Here is a 22,470-nt window from a genome sequence, read left to right on the forward strand (position 1 = left end):
ATGACGATTAAATTTTCTATTATTTTTTTCTCTTTTTTTTTTTTTAAGAAATGCTTACAACATGACATAATCCTCATTTTACGCACACCAGCTTTTTAAAAAGCAAAATACCCTGCCCTCAACTACCCATATTGGATAAACCGCTTTCCTATGGTAGGATAATTCTGTTCAAAAATAAAAGAGAGCTCATTCTTTTAACAGGTACTGAAAAAGAGTACTTATCAGGTACTGAAAAAGAGTACTTGGTTTAGATATGCAACAGTAAATCCTCTTACCCTAAAACTGGGAAACTGCTAAGGAATGAATTGTTTTATCCATCTGAATTAGGTACTTACTCCTCAAATTGTTTCATGCTAATCTGTTTGAAAGATATGACTATTTAGGAACAAATTGTGATGTGCATTATGGAGTTCAGTAGTATTCCCCCATGCATGAAATGAAGTAGGGGTAGGTAATAAAACAAACATTTTTAGGAAAAGTAATTATTTTATGTTAGACTTATTATTCGTTTCTAAGTCCCAAGATGATGCTCAATGAGTTGTAAACATTCTATCTTAAAAATTTTAATAAAATCCCCCCAAAACAGAAAAGAAAAACACTCTTAAAATGCCACAATCAAGACAGGCATGGATTTTTTTCCTAGTTTCTTCTACTTATATCCAAAATAAAACAGAATAAAACAGCGTACTTCATATCTAGTCACAGAGAACAAAGAGTAGAATAGGTCTGGAAAAGGAAAAGCATGAATAACTGTATGAAGCAGGTGGCAGCTGTGGTCTTGGAGATGCTGGATACTATTTTTTAAACCTTGTTTTCTTTGTGAATGCTGAGGCAATTAAAAAAAATTAAGTTAAATAGGTCAAAAATAGTAACAGAAATATGTTTGTCTTATCACATTGTTATCAATCCTCTTGACTGAGGAAAGGGATTTAATAACAGCATTATGCATCTGTATACAACACACTGGCTAAGAGGCAGATTGTCACTGATTTGCCAGCAGCACACAAGGTAGGGAACAGTTTAAGGGAAGAACCCAAAAGAAAAACAAACAAACAAAAATAACTCCCACAAAACTCAAAGCCACTACATCCAGGAAGGGATGTTTCTCACAACCACCAAAATGCAGATGGAGTCAGTTTAGATAAGAAAGCATCTTTCAAACTGGGGAGCTCGGGGTAGAACAGCACCACACCTAAATAAATACTTTCATTATTGTTTCTTAAGAGAACTCATTAAGGTCAGTACTGATCAATGTCAGAGAAATCTGAAAGGTGTAAACTTAGCACACACAAAAAAACCCCAAGGAGTAGCACACAGGATATCTGTGATGAAAAATCTTCTCCCTCTTAATGCTACCTGTTGTTAGAGACATAGTTCAGTAACCTCAAATTACGAATATATTTTAACCAATACCAATCTGTTGACTCATATTAATGAACAGTTTCTGCACGAACTGTTTCGGAGGTCAGGGCTGTGGAAGCTGCAAGTGTGAAAATCACTGATAGAGAGTAGCACAGTCAAAATCAGATTTCTGACAGTGCTGACCTACCCACCAAAAGGTTTCAGAAATGAATGACCTAAAAAACCTCCAAGTATAGAAGAAAACTAAATATTAAATATGTAATTCTAGAAGTATCAATTCTCAGTTCTGTAACTGTTCAGGCTTACTAAATCCCCTTCTTTCATCCAGGTCAATGCCCTTCATTTGTCCTTCAACATTCAGCTACTATTTTCAGTTTTTTCACAAAATAAAGGCAACAGAAACATCCAATGCACAATCAATCACAATTAAATAACCTTCAACTAGTCATCCTGTTTAAAATAAAACTCCAAAATATATTTGCAAATTGTATCTGAGGAGGCAGCATTCTGCAATCAGGACATGAGGTGAACTTTAATTAAACACTTCACTATAATTTATTTGCACAGCTCTGAAATTGAGGCTGAAGGTAGCATTCAGCAGAGCATAAAAGTAAACTCAAGCTGGTTGTAGATCAAAGTTGGACACCAATGAATGCAAAGAAAGCAGCAAATAAAAAACTAGTTGTTCTCCAAAATTAGAGAAAAGGAAGGAAGAAAGAAAAGGGAAAATAACAGAGCTGTGCCCAAGTGTGCCAAATTTTTTTTTAGTGTAAACTCTGTTACACCTTCTGACAGGAGCTGCTGCTCCCATTCCAGCCAAAAGTATCCCTCTGATAATCAGGGAGCCACAGCTGTCTCCCTGTGATTGCCACCACCCAAGCCTCCTTCAGGGTCCTGCTGAGCACACCAAACAGCCACAGCCACCTTTTATCTACTTACTGTATTTCTAGGGGAATGTTAATATCCAAACTTATATTTCACACTTTGTCCTTCACTTGGTTCCAGGCGAAAAGAGGGACAGGGAGGGATCTGTGTGTGTTCCGTGGTGTCTGCTGACTGTCTCTAGTTCAATCACAGTGCTGAAGGCTGAACTGAGAAAATATTGTGCCACAGTAGTGATTTCTTTTACAGTAATGGCACTTGGTGTGAGTAGGATCCATCACTCTGTTCCTTCATGGTTAGGACTCATTGAAGACAAGTGCAAGTGCAGTGAAGTTTTATTTTTTGCTCTGTGTTGCAAGGATCAGCATTGTCAGAAGAGGAAAAGATCTGAGAAAGCATGACCAAGGGTATAATTCAATATTTAGTGAAATTAAACAATTATGACACAAAATAGAAAGAAATCAGGGAAGAATTTGTGGCAGACATCTGATTTTTAAGAAGAGAGATGTTGGGGAAGGGGGCTATCAAATGAAAAAGTAATTTCTTATAGAGCTGTTTTTGCTACGTAATAAAAATGTGTTTCTTTAGGACTCAGTTTCCATGAAAACACCATACTCCAGTGTTTACAATAATTTCAAAATAACACTATCTCTGCAATCCCCTGGTGAGCTTTCCACTCTCTATGTACTTTAGGAAAAATTTCATATAAGATCTTAAAATCCAAGTGCACTGTCTTCTGTTAGTTCGTAAATATTACTTCAGTTTTTTGTGTATCCTACAACACTTGGCCATTCCCAAACTGTCTTGGAAATGCTGTTAGTAATTCAGAGTAATTACACAGAAACACCTGTGTGATATGCCGTGAATGACTAAACTATATATCTGAAAGTAAATTCCCCTACCTTCTTGGCCAAATGTGGACACTACTTATCCAGACTGTACTTCTAGTATCACAGGATTCTCTATCCTTGAGCTTCTTTTTATGTCTTATTAGAAAACTGGAAGGAGAAAAATAATCTTATGCCTTGAAAATTAATAACCTAATGCATTTCCAAGGAACTGTGTCAGGCACGCCGAGAAGAGATGATTTGTGCAATTTGAATTTGAACACGCTGTCTGAGCCCCAAAAAGCAAAAAATTACATATCTGGATTAACTGAAGCTGATTTTGCTCTGTTCCAATACTATGAGATGCCTCTGACCAACAGTGTCTGGGCAGATTTAAATCAGAGAACTTCAATATTGCTCCACAGAGAAGATGTGTGAAGAGTCTTTAGAGAACTATCTAGAAATTAAGTAACTAGTGAATTTTACCTTCAAGCACTGCTCTTCAAACAGATTCGTGACATTTTTCTTCATGGTTGTTAGCACCTTACTCTACTGAAGTTTTCTTTTTTTGCCTCAATATTCCTTCCCCTACAATAAAATTCTAGAGTAATTCAGTATGACTCACAGTGTCAGCTTACAGTCAAAAAGGGTTCTTTGTGTCTAGGTTTTATTATATAAAATTGCACACTGCATTATAATGGCAGCTAAAACTGTAATTTATAATAAAAGAGGAGAAAAAAGGAGATGTTCCTTAACCTCAGTTTGATGGAGTTTGGCCTTGCAGACATTTCATGCTCACTCTTCCCCCTCGTCCTACCTGTCCAGCTCACACAGCTCCATCCCAGACAGGGCTCTACTGAAGCTTCTCCTACAAGTTGCTTTTACTGTTATAGGATCACTTTTAGAATGACAAGGAGGTTAAATTTGTTTGCTTGCTTGCTTTTCACAGTTTATTGCAGGAGTTTTTTTCCGACCAACTCCAAGGGAGACTGAATCAAGATCGAAGCCTTTTTATAGCCTACAGAAAAGAACCTCTTCTGTGTTTTATGGTTACAAAGCCCCAAATAAATCTCAGCTGACACAGCTCAAGTCCTCATAGATCAAGCTCATCCTGGAGATTCCTACCTCTATATCTATGTTCAACTTTATTTTTCCTTCTTTTAATTCTTTCATACTCCCCTCCTCTGTCCCAAACCACATTCTTTGGGTTTCCCAAAAGGAAAAACTAATACTTGAATGTAACTTCTTAATTCATGATATCCAGCAAGATATCCAAACAACAAATATGTATTTTGTCATCTTTTCTAACTACATATAAACACAAATCTAACTTTTCAAGTTTCTGAAATAAAATATTGTAATTTTCAGTCACAATTAATTGATATTTATTTATTTTAAAATCTCTAAGAACATTGACTTTTGTTATAAAACATTAAAGGACATGAGATCATTGAACGTCTAAAATACTACCAGAAATTTTATTATTATTTCAAACTTTCATTAAGCAGTGATGATTGTTACTTCACTAGTGACATAATTTTAAACTTTAATGATTCTTTCTTATCTGTGTTTAACATTATTTATATCCTCCTCTTCATAAGAGTTAACTGCAAAGCTATTTAGTACCATTAGTCCCTAAAGCATAAAGTCACATTGATCATACTTTTCTAAGAAAAAACAGTAATCTGTATTTGCCAGCCTATTTGGTTCAGCTTATTTAGAGGTAATTATTCATGCAAATATTCATTTACAAATCACAAAGACTAAGGGTAAACTAAACAAAACGGAAATTACTCAGCTGTGATGTGGGATCTTAAATCATAAGCTACATATGTACACAGTAAATTATGATGCTGTGATTTAAACTTGGCTTTAAAATTTTCAATGGAAGGGGTTTAGGTCCAGCCTCATTACATCTGAACTCAACAAATTCTCAAGACTGGGTTGCCGTGTGGTGGAGGTTTCATTGGCTTCTCTGAAACACAGAGAATGACTGTAAAACATCCAGAGGCTGCAGAGTGTCCTCCTTCAATGGCCCTTATATCATACACTGAATTAAACCCAGACATTCCCTCCTATAATAGCTACAAGCATTAAGCCTTTAGAGAAAAAGCTTGAACTTTACAGAAGATGCCTTAGAAGCACCTTATATACAAACAGGCTCTGCAGGACAGCTCTGGCAGGGATGGATCCAATCTCAACTGGGCAGGAGATGTACGAAACTCAACTGGGAGAGTTCCCCTCCACCTGCTCAGAGACTCCGTATGAACAACAGTGAAACATGAGGTTATACCTACACCAGAGAAGTAAAGTCATATCCTGTGAAATGAACAATGTCCTGCGAATGCAAACACCATCAAAGACAGAATGCGGGTCAACTGGAATGAAACACTACATGAAAGTGCATTAGAATCTAAGGAAAATCTAAATATTTAATCTCATAACTTACATATAATACGTTTATATTTTAATTTCCTAGAGACAGTTGTTTCAACTTGGTTCAATTGTTTCATATTTAAAGTCAGGTTTTTTGTGTCAGAACCAAAATATCTAGAAAACAGCCTTACCACTTTCAAGCTTCCTCTTCAGAATTCATGATTCAGAACTGTACTGGTTTTGGCTGGGGTAGAGTTAATTTTCTTCACAGTAGCTGCTATGGGGTTGTGGGGCTGTGTTTTGGATTTGTGCTGAATTTGGGATTGATCATATAAAGATGTTTTTGTTATTGCTGAGCAGGGCTTACACAGAGCCAAGGCCTTTCCTGCTTTCCATTCTACCACACTCAGGAGGGGGTTGGGGGTGCACAGGAGGTTGGGAGGAGACATAGGCAGGACAGGTGATCCAAACTGACCAAAGGGATATTCCAGACCATATGACATCATGCTCAGTACATAAAGTGGGGGGAAGCAGGAGGAAGAGAGGGGACATTTGGACCGATGGTGTTTGTCTTCCCGTCTCTGTTACGTGTGATGGAGCCCTGCTCCCCAGGAGGTGGCTGAAGACCTCCCTGCCCATGGGAAGCAGTGAATTAACTCCTTGTTTTGCTTTGCTTATGTGCATGGCTTTTGCTTTCCCTAAACGGTCTTTATCTCAGCCCTGGAGTTTTCTAGCCTTTACCCTTCCAGTTCTCTCCCAGATCCCGCTGGTGGGGGAGTGAGCGGCTCTCTGGGGCTCGGCTGCTGGTTGGGGTTAAACCACGACAACACATTTTGAAACACTGCAATTTTCATAGGAGGAGGAGCCCATTTTCAAATCAACTCTCATAGTAGCACATGCACTGTGAACTGAAATGTACAGGCTAGTTGGATTTCTGTGCACACTTGCTATGCAAACAGACAAAACATATGTTGTTACTGCCAGTACATGGATACATAATGATAAAATAGACATCTACCTCAAAGAAGAAAATAATCATTCATAGCTACAAGAGGAGGTCATCCACTGCATCTAGAGAACACTTGAACTTTCAGAAATCTCGGGGAGAACTCTATTTTCTAGATTATAATAAATGATCTTTTATAAAGTACTTTCTTCTATAAAAGCTTTTATAAAGCTTGGTCAAACATCATGCACTTGAACATAATCAGAGAGATGTCCAAGCATGTAATGTTTCAAACACAAATCTGAGTGTTAAAGCAGCATTTGAGCAAACCTGCAGAAGCAAATATGCAGCTGTGAAAAGGAAAATGACATCTTTCCCATCTCATGTGAATTTTGTTGTTTTGAGTCATTGCACAGGTTTATAGGTCTCTAAATTACATCTGCAGAAAAAGGACAGGGGAAAATATGTTCTAAAATTACAAATATAATCAGAGGACAGAAAAGGACTTCGGTGAAAACAGAGCATATGCTTGAGTGACAGCAAATTCAAGTAGCCCAAATGATTGACCAGGACTATATACATATATATATATATATACACACGTACATGGTCATACCTGAGAACAGCTCAGCTCTATGTGATTAAAGAAGTATATATTTCTGGTTTTCACTCACCTAACATTTTGGAAGCAGACTTATCTTACAAGAGACATATGATGTGTGATTCAGGTCTCATAGATAATAAAATTTTACTGGGAAGAAAACAAAGTTCTTTTTTGTTTCAGGTTTTCAAATCTTGCTTTTAGAAGTGCACTCAAGATTTTGGAATAGTCATTTCGTCATTCATTGTGATACTGCAGTCTGCATTGTTTAGTTCTAAAGGTTCTATACGGCAGCATCTTTTAGCTTTTCAGAAACAGCTAACCTTCATTTAAAAAATCTTTTATTTTATTAATTAACAGCAAGGATTAAATGGAAGTTTGGGATAGGTCCCTGCCAGGTATCCTTGCTATAGCAAAATTAGTAGCTCACCTTTATCCTAACTATTTCCAAAGGTTAGGGTGAAGGTTTTCCTGAACTGTGTCAAATCTCACACAGACATTTTGAGTATTCATCTCTAAATTTGGGCAGAAGCACCACAGAGAATTTGTGAAGTTGGTTCCTGTGCTCTCAGCAGGGACGGAAAATCCTGGAGAAAAAAGGAAAAATCCCATGCAAAGGACAGAAGCTGTTTCTTTCTAGAAAGGGTCCCAGTAAACCCTTCACCTTGTACAGTGACATCCTGTTAAACTGGAAAAATTTTCACGTTATCTAAAATATACAGGAAAGTCTGAAGAGACTCTGGATGAGTTGGTGGGAAGAAGGAGCGATCTGCCCTGCTATCATACAATTGATTTTACTGTTTAATGCAAAAGCTTTGCCATCAGTGCAGCCCATCCAGAGCTCTGGAGACGGATCTGGACAAAGTTTCCCTTGTCTTCCACACAGCCTGGAATTCAGGTCAGCCTCTTTCACAGCAGTACAGAAATGCTCAGTATGATTGTAGTAATAGTACTTGATGGTACAATTTTCAATAAAAACAGTTAGGGACATTACTAGAGAACTATCAGTTACTACAGAAATCTGTGGTCAATTCCTTCTCTTCACCTTTTACAATCACTCCTGCCCCAGATGCTGAACAACCAACAAAAGGAAACCAGAAACAGGGAGCTCAGTACGTGCCCCACAAATTCTGACTCAACCACACGTTTCCCTAACAGTCCCTCTTCTGAGATCAAGTGATGCATTTCCTGAATTTTAATAAATACAAGAGACTAAATTCAATAGGCGAGACAAAGAACACATAATGGTCATCACTAACAACTATCACTAATTGTAACATCTACTGAAAAGGTTCCCTCCTTATTTCTTCTTTTGCTGTTACATTTTCGGTATCTACTTTACAAACACTACGTACTGTAAACAAATTATCTTCATTGTCTGCAGAGAAAAGTGAACAATTATGAAAGTTTATTTCGGGGAGAACAACCCTACAGGCTTTAAGACAACAGAAATAAAATCATCAGGGAAAGATCTCAACTCAAAGAGTCAGTCAGTCATTGGATCCTGAGCTTAACACTGTCCATACTGATACAATTTCTCATTCTAGACTTTAGTTTTTGACATTACACAATTGTAATATTTTCCTTCAGCCTTAAGATTTAAGGAGTTTATGGTTAAAAGGGCAACATGGACAAAGACAGAAAAAGATTTTTTGAATAAATTTTTTTGTTAGAAAACTGATGCAGTAATTCTTTTGCCAGCAATATAATTTCTAACTTTTCATACTAATTCGTTCTCTAAAATATTCTCCAAGTAAAGATCATGCCTGGCAATAATTGACCTGCAGTAAGAGAAACTTTCCTCCTGGATGACAACACAGCAGGAGCTCTCTTGCATATTTAAGCAGCTTTGCTCTCTCATAGTTGAAGCCATTGCCAGACCTCTTCTATCCTTATTCACCTCTGTCTGCCCCTTGAAGACAGCAGTGTGAGGCAGTGAATCTTTCAGGAGACAAGACTAACTCTATATGGTAACATAATTCAGTGGAAGGAAGATAAATTCCTTGAAGTATCTTCTTTCTCACACACACCTACTCTTGGGCCAGTCACAACCTGGTGATTGATTAGTGACCTTCTCTTTGAACTGCAGAGCACAGGAACACAAGAAATAATTATGAGACCAGAACTGATATAGCTCACAATTAATTCACATTAAGGCCCTCTTAATGAGTGAGATAAACACAGCAACTAGTATTCATTACATGAGGTTAGACATGAGATTTATTTATATTTAGTGGAAGAGCCTAATCAGACAGAATAAAAAACTAGGAATGCCTAAACCTAGGAAAAGGGAAGATCAGTGTATTTTCAGCTTTATTGAGTTCTCACTGATGTTTTTCAGTGTTTGTTGGTTTGTTTTTTTTATTTCTAAGAGGATACCTCTCTCCTGGGATTGCAACTGGTAGGCGGAGTCAGAAGTGCTGTATTTCCAACCAGCTTAAAAGGGAATTTCTGAACAAAAGCTTTTTCTCAGGACATTTTAGTCCAGCCACTGAACAGGCTCTAGTATTTCGACAGTTCACATACACAGACAATGCACTTCTTCCAACACCTGAATACCAAACTTAGACTTGCCAATGGTAAGTATCTGGATCTCCTTTTTTTAGCTTTTTATTCCTTTTTGCGTTTTTAAGAATTCAGTTCTTATATATATTTTTCAACCAGTTCTATCACAGCAGAACATTTTTTTCATCCTGCTCCGACAAAAGACATTTGCTTCAAAGGGTTTTGCTCTGAGAGAGGTCTTCTTCATTTTTCGGTATTTCTGAGTACCAAGGCTGTGTCCAGGTTTAGAGCATTCCTCAAAGCAGTCTCTAAAGAGGTACATACTTTGCTCTTTTGTACCAAAAATCTTCAACAAAGAAGTCAGACAAGCTGCAGTCCTCACCAAATTATTCTTAAAATTGCAGCTTTATCCTTAAACAGTTTAGATTACATTTAAACATCAAGCAAGCTTATTCTTTTTTTCTTTTTTTAGCAAGAACTTTCTTCGACTCTTTAAACTGCTCATCTTAGAAGACTATATTTGTACTTCATATCACCACATCCTAACACAGAGATAGGAAATCTTCAGACTTGTTTTGGATTTTGAGTGCTACTTTCATTTCAAAACATTAAAAAAGATTTTAACGAGACAAAAAGAGACTTACATAGAAAAGCATCCAATAAGCTGATATTATTACATTAGAAGAAATAAACTTTTTAAGATTTTGACAAAATGCTGTCCCATACTGACTGCAGAAGTTATACTGGTAGGTAGAGATAACTCCTAAGATAAAACACATTGCTAAGGCTTCAACTGGTAAGATTTATCACGCTGCATCGGAGATTAAAATAGTTCCTCCTGATTCTTTTCAGCTGCCAGCTTTAATTCAAGTGACACAATCATTATTTAGACTTTTTATCTATTTTCCAAAATAATCAAGTGCAGTGTGTCAGAAGAGTGACTTGTTCCCTTTTGATGTCTGAGACTGCCAGGATCGGAACCCTCTGCCCATGCTCCCACATACAGGATGTATATGCACAGTAAAAGTTATCTGCTTTCAATTACAGATGCTTTTGTATTGATCATGTTCCTTAAAACGTTTTAGGACTTGCTTCTCTTCCTCAAAATTAAACTAAAAAAATGAAAAGCAGCAACAGCTTAATCAATATTTTTTTTTACAGTCACTTATAACTATCACAGAACTGAGTAGCATTTTAAGCACTTCTTTATTGTTAATGGATGAAACTATATTTTTTTAAACAATAAAGTTATGTAAGTAGTTTTAGGGACAAGGATTAAGTATTATGTAAACACAAAAATATTTTGTTACTGTTTTCATATCAGTTGTAGTTGTTTCTTATTATGTTTTTCTCATCCTAGCAATTTTTTTAAAAGCTGATATTTGTTTTATAGTCCCTCTGCTGAAAAAAATTTTTGATTTTTTTAGTGCAAGAAAGATTCCTTCAAGGCAGTTTGAAAACTTCAGAATACCAGAGAAATTTAAAAGAAAAAGATCCCTAAAGCCCAATCCAAACAGCTCACAGCAAAAGAAGCATTTTACTTGGAATTTCTCCTCTGAGGAGAATACTGCCTTGCAGACTTAAACAGAAAAAAACACAGGTATGTTATTGGAAGGTCCATATTTACTGAGAAGATGCAAAAGAAATTACCGGGAGAGATAAGATAGCACTGCCTAAGCAAAATGTGCCTTGTGATTTGGCAGAAAGATTTCCACTTGACTTGGAAAATGTTTGTATTCAGGTTTGAACCAAACACCATCATCAAAGAGCAGGCCTCTTCAATGAGAAAAGCCTGACTGGGTAGGTACCAACCCAGATACCTACTGAACTGTAGAGGAGATGGTAACTCAGTGGGTCTAAATTGTACAATAAAATAGTAAAAAAGAAAATTATTTCTCAGAGATCCATGCATTTGCAGAAGTTACTTCCACTTGTATTCTCTCACAGTGACTAGTAACAGACAAAATTTATCTCTGCTTAAAAATTATGTAATTCCCATTTATTTCAATATGAACTTTGCGTGCACAAAAACCTAAATAAAGTACCAAATACACTTCTCAAGTCCTCGGGGTTTGCATCCTTTAGTTTTTTACCATGCAATTGGAATATAAATAATGTTTATGGTTCAACATTGCTTCCCCTCAAATACTGTACAGAGGCCTTACTGAGAAATGCCTTCAGCTGATTCTGTGCAATGGCATGGAAGTGCTCAGTGATCTGTTATGTCTTGAGATATCAAGATGCCTCACCCTTTCACCTTTTGCTTTTTTATCACTTAAAAAATCTCATTTATTACTAATGACATTATTAATAAAATGTCATTACTAACACTTTATTAGTAAAATGTAAGTAGAATATTGACTCATAAGTATAAAACAGCAAAAGGTTTTGCAGCAGCAGCATTTGCGTGTTTGAAACCCTGCCCTTCAATGACACAAAAATCTTCCAGCAATATTAATCGAGGCTTTTGTGCATGATGAACTACTATTATTTTTAGGGAACTGTACAACTTTATTTATTCATGGTTATGTGAAATATGCCAGAAAACTGACAGGATGTTCTGCAGGACATCTCTTCAATGATTGTTTTCGAAGCCCTTGCCTGCAATTTTAAATTATATAACCTTCACATTGCATTTCACAGCTTTCTATATGTAATTATAACAGAGTGGCAGCTATGCTGTAGTTAATGTTGAATGTTGTTTTCTGTTTAAAGGTCAAGTCTATTCTAAAATCCATATTCTTAGTGAGATTGTCTTGAAAATTTGCTGTGCCTACTTGGTATGCAGAGCAGTGGTCTAAATTATGATTATTTGTGGAAGAGGCTTCTGAGAAACTCTTCTATAAATAAAAGATAAATAAAGCTCCTCTAAAACATCTAAATGTTACCAAAAAATCACATGATTCTTCTCATTTGTGTGTATGGGTTATTCAACCTATAGCCCTAACCATCTGCAAACTGATTTCAGTTGCTAGGGATTCATTTTAGCTACTGCATGTCTCTTTGGAGAAGAAATCTTAAAAAACTTAATAAAGACAATAATGAACTAAATTTGGCGTGCCTAAAAGAATTAAATGCACACATGTATCAAGATTCCCTCTAGCTTGATATTTTGCACCAAAGTGCCATCAAAAATGACTGAAAGACTTAGGGAGAGATGTTGTGATTATTTAATCTCAATTATCCGCACTCTCTGCCTTTGGAATTCAAGATGTGCAAGTGAGCATGCTGCAGAAGGCTCATTTGGAAATTCTGCCTGGGGATAAAAATAACCTGGGAAGATTTTAAAATTTTCTAAAACCAACCCGCTGACACCAATCTTAATTTGGAAATATTGTTAAGGAAATTACCACTGATTAGCTGGAGGGAAGATAAAAGATAATAAGGGCGCACTAATCACATTTCCAGTAGAATGAAACCGAATCAAATGAAAGCAAGCTGTTGGGTCAAGGACTTCCCGAAGCATTGTCCCCTCCAGAAGAACTCCAGACATTTTGGTGCAGAGCTGGAAATACAGAGAGCTGACAGTACTGCCAGGAAACAGGGTTGCAGAACTGTGAACCTGATCGTAGAGGGGAAGGGACTGCAGGACACACAAGTGCGGAGCCTGGAAGGAGTGGGAAAGTTTAGAGGGACATGCAGTAGAGGAGAGTAAGACTCCCATGTTCCTGCAGAGTGATGGACCTGAGAAAGAAGAGGATGATGGGGAGAAAGAGACATCTCAACACAGCCATAAGAAGATGGGGTATCCGGTAAGAAGTGACCAAGACCCCCTCCTTGTGAGAGAGGATCTGACAGCAACCTGAATCCTGCTTCCCTTATTCCAACTTGCCAAGACTGAAGAATGGTGGGAAGATCACTGAGTGAGCTTAACAGACGGGCTTGTACTTCCCATATGGCTTCAGGTTGCATTAATCTCTGTGGTGGGTTCTCATTTAGCTGAGAAAAGGTCACCAAAACAAATGAATCGGAGCAGGATGATACGCGATCAGTAGATGTAGAGAATCTCTTCTGCATATTGTAGATAGAGGAAAAGAATCGGAATTCTCACTTGTCTGCTCCCTGATGCCCCTCCAAAACTAATCAAAGATACCACTGGTTGAGTTGGGAGCAGAAACGCCTCATATCAGACACTGCAAACAGAGAATTGGTAGAAACAGGGAACATGGATGCCAACAGGGAAGGAAGGTGACACAGTAGAGAAGTCTGAGCAGGGAAATGGGCAGAGCAGGGGCCAAGGTACTAAAGAGACATATTTGGGTATTGGGAGAACTGCCTCAGAGATGGGCACTATTCATTTCTGTCCATGAAACCATCAAACCCCACCTGCATATGCATTCCCATTTTAAGAACATGCCAGTACTTGTACTTTTCTTGCGTCCTCTTCTGGTTCCTAAACCAACATCATCCTTTCAGTGTATGAGGTCCAGGAAAGAAAAGAGATGTTTTTGCTAGGTTTGCTGAAAGCATCCATGAGGAAATAAAAAGAAGAAAGCACAGAGAAGTAGCAAAGGAACCAACAGGGATTTGGCAGCAGTTATTCCAGTAAGAGGCAGTGTAGTGTAGTATGAGAGTGTAGTGTAGTATGAGATTATGCCATATAACAGAGGACATTAAATATCTGAGTTAAAGTATTAAAGTAGACTTAGGATTTTCAAAAGTTCCTTAACACTTCCACAAAAAGAGAGTGAATAAATTTAAGGTGAAAGGAAGTCAAGAAAAACTTCAGGTCACACAAACATAATTTCATAAAATGCAGGAATATAAAGCAAACACATTCTTCACTTTGCTTTAATTAGTCTGTCCTTGATGCTGTCCGAACACATCAACCATTACCTCTGCTTAGACTGTCTCTACAGCTGCTAAAGAAACAGGGGACAGAGCAGACAAACTTTGAACACCAAAACTGAACATGTTTCATCCTAAAGTTGACTGCACTCAGTGGGCCTGATTTAAACCAGATGCCCCAAGTACCACCCAGCCTCCTGCTGCACTGCCAGCCAAAACATACCCTTCTTTATCTTTCACTGCACTCTGGGGATCACCACCACGTGTGTGTCAACAGATGGGCTACAGGTGTACTGACCTTGACACCACTTACCCGCCGGGTGCTGAACAGGGACACCAGATCTCTGGGGGTTCACACCCTCCTATCATCATCTCTCACTGATGGTTCCCCAGTTCATCCCTCCACCAGTGACAGCACACACAGACACAGCTCCTGGATCACCACACACTGAGGAGGCAGGGAGCGGCACATTCGGATTCACCACACTACACTCAGACTGGCTACATACCATTTGACAATGCATTTTGCTTTAATGCATAAATTTGATGCAATGTAATTTCCATTTATATGTGCACTCTGTTGGCCAGAACAGCTTTCCTGTTTTCATCAAGCAGACAAAAGGTTTAAACTCTATAAAAGGTGGCTGATATTTAAGTTTTAATAAAAATATATTTCATGTATGTCATTCTTGCCTTAGACTGACCTAGCCTATGAGATATTATTTACATAACTGCTGCAATATCTATTTCAAAACTGACTAGACAGCCCTCTCCAGAACTGTAAGCTGCCCTGCCTGTCACCGTGATGGGTAAACAGTGTCACCTTTTCACAGCCCGATGAAATATAGAGAAGTAGTAAAGTGCACCATCCATCACAATGGCACTAAGTAGGTTTTTGAAGTAGATTTCAGATCACAAATGCTCACATTTTTACTCACAAATGCTGTTTAGACTGTTACCAGAAAGCACAAATTGGATGGTTCATACACAATGGCCGTATGATGAATGGACATGACAGGTGGTCAAAGAAAATGAGCCTTGCTGTTCTACAAATAACCTTGTCAACGTGAAGGTAGAGCTGTAGCTCTGCTGGTAGTCGGACTGCAATAGCTTAATGGTTTTATCTGCTTGAACTTCTAGCAAACCAAACAGACAAATGAGATACAATGAAGCAGCAGCACTGAAGCAGTATCAGCAATTCAACCTGATTAGGTGACACATAATGGGAATTTTCTGCTAAGGATGTGTCACATTTGAAAGAAAATTATTCAGATTATGAGTAGCTGTTATAAAAATACCTTTTCACAGGAAAGCCCTCATGATTTTGCAATCACAACCTACCACAGGATATTCAAAATATGCGACTTGTAGATCCACTGCAAGCAGTCAAGTCACTTTCTGATGGCTGAACCCAGCAACAGCCACCACCTGCTACTTCTCATTTAAAGTTTTTCTACTTTCATTAGTTTAAATAATAGAGATTAGTGTATAGGATTGAAAGTCAGGATGCTTAGATCACTACCAACTCATCTGTACCCCAAACAAATGGGGAAATTTCCCTTTCAGGCAAAACTCTAGAACTCAGGACGTTTTGGATAGACTTTCTGAAGAATAAAAGAACAGATCTGAAGTTTTGTAAGGGTGCTAAGGTGTCTCAAAGAACTGACTGTAAAACTGTGCACAGAGAGTCACACTTTGGCTCAAGAACAAGTCTGGAGTTTTGCCAAAGCCAAGGTCCAACCATTGTGATTAGTACAGTGTGTGTGGTCCTCGTTTCTGCTGAACTTGGAGAGAAAACTGCCTTGAAACATAATGGAAGGTGGTGCATGTGCTGCTGGTAATAACATCAAGGATTTTTCCCGGAACATTGGATTTCCTTTAATCTGATGAATTGGTTAGCAACACATTGATTTTTATGAAATAAAACCTTAAAGGTCACAACTGTACTTTTATCTCACTACAGTTACTCTTACTAAGTTACAATGAGAAAATAATATTAAATATAGAGTTTTTAAGTGATATGAGAAGGAAAACCCGTTCATTAGTCCTTTTTATTTTCCCATGGAGAAGTTAAAGCATACATCATGCAGGTTAGGATCTCTTGCCTACTTTATTTCTCTTCTTAACAGCAAACTTTGAAGTGGACAGATCTCCAGAATAGGGGCTCACAAGACTCAGTATGGAAAGCAGGCATGGTTAGTACACAAAAACAGGAGATGGAGAGAAGTTTTTCTCCCAAAGAAGAACTCCATTCCTGCTCCTCTCTAGGACTAAAAAGCTTCAATGCTTTTAAGAAAAAGAAGCTGAAGCTTGCTGACTTCAAGACGAGAAACTTTCTACCCAGTCCTCGTATTCCCTACAGTCAAAAATTCAAAATTAGATTAATACTCTATACAATGGCTTAGTTAGCATTGTGCAGCTTTCCCCATTTTGAGTTATTGCAAGAGTTCCACATCATTTTACATGTTATCAATAAACCCTATGGGCAGACACTGCCACAAGCAAGAGGAAAATACATGATAGTTGTATTTTTATGTTAGAAATGAAGTAATTGATAATTTTAAATAATAAGATATTCACAAAGAATAAAGTTATTTTGGAATAGGTTCCTCCAAATCCAAAGCAATTCAAAATCTATTCCTATGTGGTGTAATTGTGTTCTAAGTCATGAAAACAAACATGCATTTTAAACAAAAAGAAGGCAAGATGTAAAACCTCCTGCAACACTGGAATAACATACAATATTGTAAAAAGGAGAAAGACAACAATAATGCAATTAGTAGAGAAATTGCAATTTTTATATTTCAGAAATATTTATTGAGATTTATACTATCTCAGCTAGGAAAGCAAACAGAAATTATGATCCTTTTGTGCACCCCCAATGTACTTGGAAAGGATCCAAAGGAAGGCAGGCAGTGAAGACAGTAAACAGGATAAAAGAAGATAATCCAAGATCTTATTTCACTTGGCATGTAACAAATCCCAATAGGCAGGATCTTTTCGCTGACAAAACTTCCCAACAAAAGCTACAGTACAATGAAACTACAAATTGGGGTTTTCAAGAGGAAACAGAGCAGATGTGTCAACTGAGTTGTCATAAAAGAAAGTATGTGAGATCCATGCCCGTAATTCAGGAGCTCCAGGTATTAGCCCAGCACTCCCACCTGCCTTAGTGCAGAAAGCCTCATCCTACATGCCCTTCCTACAGGCATCCCTCAAACCAGCAGCACTCATACATCAGCAAGATGAAGTGTAGCTCTAGACACAGCTTTCAGAGTGTTATACCCAAGACAATTTATAAACACAGATACTTAAAAAAATTAATTTTTTATACATATATATTTATATATCATATGAAGTGTTCAGGTCTGAGTAGTTTATAAATTTGACTTAAGATTGTAAGATTAAATAAGATTGGCCACATCATATTTTATGCAAATGTGCTTATTTTAAAATAGGCTGGGCATTTCACCATGTTAATGACTGGATTTGATGATCTTACAGGGCTTTTCCTACCTAAATGCTTCTATGATCCTATGTGCCATTTTCCAGTCAAGTTCAACAAAAGCTGATGTTTTCTAACTCTATTTCACCACAAATGACAGAGACAAATGGTCACATTACCTCAAGAGTTCCTTTGGCAGAGTAAGCTGCATATGAGTACAGGAGGTCTTGGCTATGAAGTGTTGTGGGGTCTCTGCTGCACTGCTGTCCACTCGGATAAAAGCATTCACCACTGCTTTTCAGAGTTACTGTGTTTGAAGAAGAGCCTGGTAGGTCAAGCAGAACAGAGTAATTCACCAGCCGGACATCTTCCAGGCCTTGGGAACGCCACTGAACCAGAATTTTCATTGCAATGTCTACATCATCTTCCCTAGGGAACTGTAACAAGTCTCTAGAAAAAACCCAAAACAACACACAAGGAAACACAGGTTTAGTTTCTTTCCCACAATAACATTTGTACCTTAGTAGGCATCAGTGCATAATTTTATTCATAATCTATCATCAAATGTGAAAAAAAACCCAACTACCCTTCATTCCTTTGCAAATAATTTCTTACCAACTACAAGACAAAAGCAACTGCTTTTTGAGAAATAAAATTTAAAAAAAAATAGGAAAAACATTCAATTGAAATAAAGGATTCTACAGAAATTATCACATAACTATTTTGAAATTCATATATGTGGCACTGATCAAATTTCTGATAGAGCATCAATTTAATCAACTTTTAAGTAGGAAGTACACAATCTGAAGTCACATTTCAGGGACTTCAGGGAGGGCATGATGCTGAAAATTAGTTGTAATTATATGTTTGGTTTTAATTCAACAAGCAAAGGAAATTTACTAAGCAGAATGCAACTATTCCCCCAAATATTGTGCTCACTGTCAGGGTGTCCTCCTGAGATTTCCTACCTGCACTACAGGATTAGCTGAGCAACCACCTTGGCAAGCACAGAGACAAACCTGGAAATTATCTATTGACAGGTCAACTGAGGATTCAGACAGGTTGGTCTGAGTGTGTATCACCAGGTTTGCATCAGAGTTCAACACTGGGTGCCAGATGGGCCACAGGATGAGGGCACCAAAGGACCACCCTCCTCCCCAGCAAACACCAAAAGATTCGAGATGCTGAAACTATTTTCATGATAACTTTAGGGGACAGGCATGCTGAAGGGACAGGTAAAGGTTTTCCCTACTTGTATAGGCAAGCAGTCATTAAAGTAAAGCAGGACAGTAAAAAAATGCATTATCATTCAAATAAAAAGCACTATCAAAACACAGCACAAAAAGCTTATGGAATATTTGCTGAATTTTCTAAGGATATTTTGTGTGTGTGTGTGTGTGTTTCTATGAAGCTCTCAGGACTGAGAAAGAAGATTAAGGATCACAGAGGTATTGATTTCCAAGCACAGAGATACTGACACTGCCTGAAACTCTTGTCCTCAATCATCTCTTCACAAAAAGGCCAATTAAATTTAGCTGCTTTAAGGTCTTAGGTCTTAGTAGAACGTAAAAAAATACCCTGGTTGTCTTGCACACATGAAAAAAAAGGGTGAATAATGTACAGTCTTTTTAAGCAAGCAATAGGTATTTGAGAATCCCACCAAGTGCTGTGGTACCCCTGCAATGCTGCATGTGAGATACTCCTGGCTACAGGTACCAGCACTACTTCCAGAAGGGTCTGCACTAACCCCAGGACAGAAGTCAATCACAAAGACTCCCTTCGTCACCTCAACAAAACTATCTTGTGGTTGAACAGACCTTTAAAAAAAATAAAAATCAACATTTACTGCCTAGATAACATCAAACTCTTAAAAAAGGTAGAAAGGGAAGTTATGACACCTATTACACGTAGAAAGGGCTCAAAAATGGTGTACTACATTCAAATGTCTAATGTCCATTATCACACTACACAGGCAAAATAATTATTCCAACGTCCGAAGGTTTTTTAAAAATATACATATATTTATACAAAGAAGTTAGGTTTGGGGTTTTTTTAAAATATTTGCTCAAAGCAATATATTGTATCCCAGGCCACACTGTATGTGAATAACCCAGTTGGAGCAAAGTTTAAAATCTTTACAAGAACACTGGACTTAAGTTGAAGACTTCAGGGATCCTGTCAGGAAGAATAACTGTCTTACAGATTTAATCTTTTTAAATTATCTAAAATAAGTCTTCGAGCAGTCTACACCAAACAGATGAGTTAATCCAATCTGCAGTATATTACAAGTTTCCAATTTCATCTCCTGTGCCTGTTAATGTAATGACATAAACTTGGGCAGTGCAGAAATACAGAAAGCTGTTTGATTAACACAATCATTAACAGAATATCTGCATTTCCCTCAGGTGATAGAAGCATTAATAGAATTAATAATTAAAGAAATTTATCCTAGGCCAATAAGGTTATGGCATATTGCAAGAAGAAGTACTGAGTTGCAATAAAAGGAATTAAGCATTAAGAGAGGAATAAGCAAATTGTTCCCTTAGTAATAGAAGAAAAATTACTTTCCTCTTCATAATTAAATAAGAATGTATTTGAAACTTTTGTGACAACATATCTGATTAAGTTACAGAAATGAGCACACTCACTACTTACTCGATAACATCTTTAAAGCATGTTAAAATCAAATTTCAAATTATAAGCACACATTATATTACAATAAATCAGCACATATTAGAATACTGTAATAAACCTTATGAACAGCACCAGAAAGATTTTTTTCCAGATTTATTATAATCCCTAACTTGCATTTGCCTTTGATGCTGACTGTATGAACTTAAAGTCAGAGGTAATCTAACCCATTATTTTTTCACATACTAATTGTGTACCATGCATAATATCCAAAACCAGTATTTCCTAAACCCAGCCAAATTTGGAAAAGTGCAAAGTTTGGCAGTTCAGCCTGCAAAAATCCCAACACTTCACATGCACTTCTTAGTCCTTCTCTACAAATTCTCAATTAACTTACTTCCTAAGACTTCCAGGCCTCAGAGACTCACAGCAGTAAGATTTAAGCAGTGGAGGGAAGGAGGCCCTTGGGATGAGGATGTTTCTCAGCTCTGCAGGCGGTTGCACTCTCAGTAGGAATCAATAGCAATGTGATTGCCAATTTCCACTTACAATACTGCCTTTAATAACTTCAGCCAAATTTTTGATTCCCTTGCTCACATTTAAAAAGCTACTTTATTCAGGTTTTTTTTCAGGTTCATTCAATGGGAATAACCACAAAGCTAATGAGTACATCTCAGTTGCTGTAAATCTATATAATCTAGTAAAGTGGAGCCACCACAGACTTGATTTGTTCTCGAGTTCGAATCAACACTAATAAATATAACAATAACAGTCTGAATACTACTGTGCCCTTAAAGGATGCTCTCAAAGAGATTTCCAAAAATTACTGGCCTTTACTTTCTAATGCAGATCAGATATTGAACTAATGTACGTCAGAACAGGACATAAATTTGTTTTATGAGCATTCTGCTCCATCTCAAATATGTTCAGTTCTTGAACTGATAAACAGATAAAATTGAACTTAAAACTCAGAAGGCACAACCCTACTTCAAATGAACAAGGTAAAGTTTTCCCACTCTGAAATGACAACAAGATCAAAAAAATGTTTATGAAGACACATGATTAGAATTCTTGTGTAAATAAGAAATCTCACTTGTACTTTACAGCCTGATCAGTTAAATGTCCTGTCCAGTGAGGAGGAGGAGACCACCACTGTTGAAGATTCAAAGTCCTAAACTTGAAATAAGACCAAGATACACATGAAATAAAGCCAGGTGTTCTGCAGCCTCTGAAGCTTCAAAAGGCCATTCATTAACAGACAATTATAAAAGATAAATGAACATGCACACAAAATACACAAATTTCAGTTTTAATTTGATAACCATGGGGATCATGGACCTGCCGTGGCTTAATGGAAAGTCGTTTGCTACAACAGCACTTTTTGACACAGCTTGCTAAAGGAGAGAACAAGGTACTGCAAAAGCTTGCTGCTCATTGCTGGTGATACACTGGGACACTGCAAAACACCACTCAACAGATACTGAAAAGTTACAACAGGTCACTCTAACAACCTAAAAATGGAATAATTTAACTCCATGACATAATTACTTCTCAGATAATCCTATTAAATTGCTATAACCCCCCCACAAAACAAATCTAAAATTGCAGCAGGATTCTACAGATTCAATCTTAACAATCTACAGGGACAAAACTTCCCCTCAAATATGAAGAACTTCAAGTGTGGGTTGTTTGTAGGTTTTTTTTTTCTTTACAGATTTGATGTCTGTACTGAAATGAGCACGGTGAAATGGCCTACACTTCATAGCCTATTTTTTTTAAAAAAAATATCTTCTGAATTACAGTTTTTCAGAGCTAGAAGTCTACCTAAGTGCCTTATTCCCAGATTCCGATCGTAAATTTTTACTCTTTATTTCCTTCCAGTTCACTGAAATTGTTGATAAAGCAATTTTTGGAATTTTAGATAAGAACTAAAAACAAATGTGATTTTGGAATTTTTATTGGTCCATTTTTCAGCTGAGTAGTGGTTTTCAAATTTTGTGAGCCGCAACGAATTCACATATTTTGTAAAGCTACACCAGATCAAAGTGTTATCTCGTCTAATATGATGCTCCCAACAGCAGCTGGTAGCAGACAATCACAAAAGAAT

The 22,470-nt window shown here is 37.3% G+C and overlaps 1 protein-coding gene across 9 annotated transcripts in view; it reads right to left on the bottom strand.

The window, feature by feature from the left end:
* Positions 1-22,470, bottom strand: part of NAALADL2 (N-acetylated alpha-linked acidic dipeptidase like 2) — a 473,876-nt gene that overhangs the window by 179,833 nt on the left and 271,573 nt on the right. For all 9 annotated transcript variants that reach the window (XM_027647488.1, XM_027647489.1, XM_027647490.1 and 6 more), the window contains one exon: positions 17,912-18,182. In XM_027647488.1, the coding sequence (XP_027503289.1) occupies positions 17,912-18,182 (271 nt within the window). The remainder of the gene's footprint in view (positions 1-17,911; positions 18,183-22,470) is intronic.

The sequence above is a fragment of the Corapipo altera genome, unplaced genomic scaffold (assembly GCF_003945725.1).
Source record: "Corapipo altera isolate COAL_440 unplaced genomic scaffold, ASM394572v1 113, whole genome shotgun sequence".
Lineage (NCBI taxonomy): Eukaryota > Metazoa > Chordata > Aves > Passeriformes > Pipridae > Corapipo > Corapipo altera.